At 45.6% G+C, this 673-nt stretch overlaps 1 protein-coding gene across 1 annotated transcript in view; it reads right to left on the reverse strand.

The window, feature by feature from the left end:
- The window catches only part of LOC106819259 (high-affinity choline transporter 1-like), a gene marked incomplete at its 5' end in the record, with an annotated part of 12256 nt that extends 11863 nt beyond the window's left edge, over nt 1-393 (reverse strand). The window contains 1 exon segment of the mRNA XM_014823905.1: nt 199-393. Coding sequence (XP_014679391.1) covers nt 199-393 — 195 coding nt within the window.
- Between the last annotated feature and the right edge of the window lie 280 nt (nt 394-673).

Genomic DNA, 673 nt, shown 5'->3' on the forward strand with positions numbered 1-673 from the left:
ATTATTATATTATAATATATATAATATAATATACATATATATATACTATATTATATATAATAAATATATGTCCGTTCGCGATCTCTCTCCCTTCGCCTCCTCTCTATCTTTCGCTCTCTCTTCTCTCTTTCGCTCTCTCGTGTGTGAGAGAGAGAGAGAGCGCGAGAGAGGGCGAGCAGCTGCGGTGGTGCCACCTACCGGTCATCGTGAACACGCCGACGATCATGCCGATGTTTCTTCCGGCCAACATCACATCCTCACTGTCCGCAGTCACGCCCGTCTGTTTAGCCTTGCGCGACGCCCACAGCCCTACGACGAGGATCAACACGTAGAAGACGATGATCCCGATTAGACCGACGACGTTCAGCGCCATCTTGTGGTCGTTGTGCGAACCTGCGAAAAAAAAATCACGAGAAAGGCGTGGATATCGACGAATGCCAGGGGGATGCAATTAAATTAAATTGCAACGTTGCAATTGAGAAGCACTGCGCGTGGCAATCTATTGATGCGCTTGTCATGCGAAATACAGAGAACAAAACTGTACGTAGATGTATAAGGATATCGCGACCGACTTCCTATACGTGTGCTGATGACTAATTACGAAAGAGTTTTTTCTCCTCGAAACGAAATATCTATTATCGTTGAACAAAGTGCACGGTCATCGTCTCCAATC

Source organism: Priapulus caudatus, unplaced genomic scaffold (assembly GCF_000485595.1).
Source record: "Priapulus caudatus unplaced genomic scaffold, Priapulus_caudatus-5.0.1 Scaffold3053, whole genome shotgun sequence".
NCBI lineage: Eukaryota > Metazoa > Priapulida > Priapulimorpha > Priapulimorphida > Priapulidae > Priapulus > Priapulus caudatus.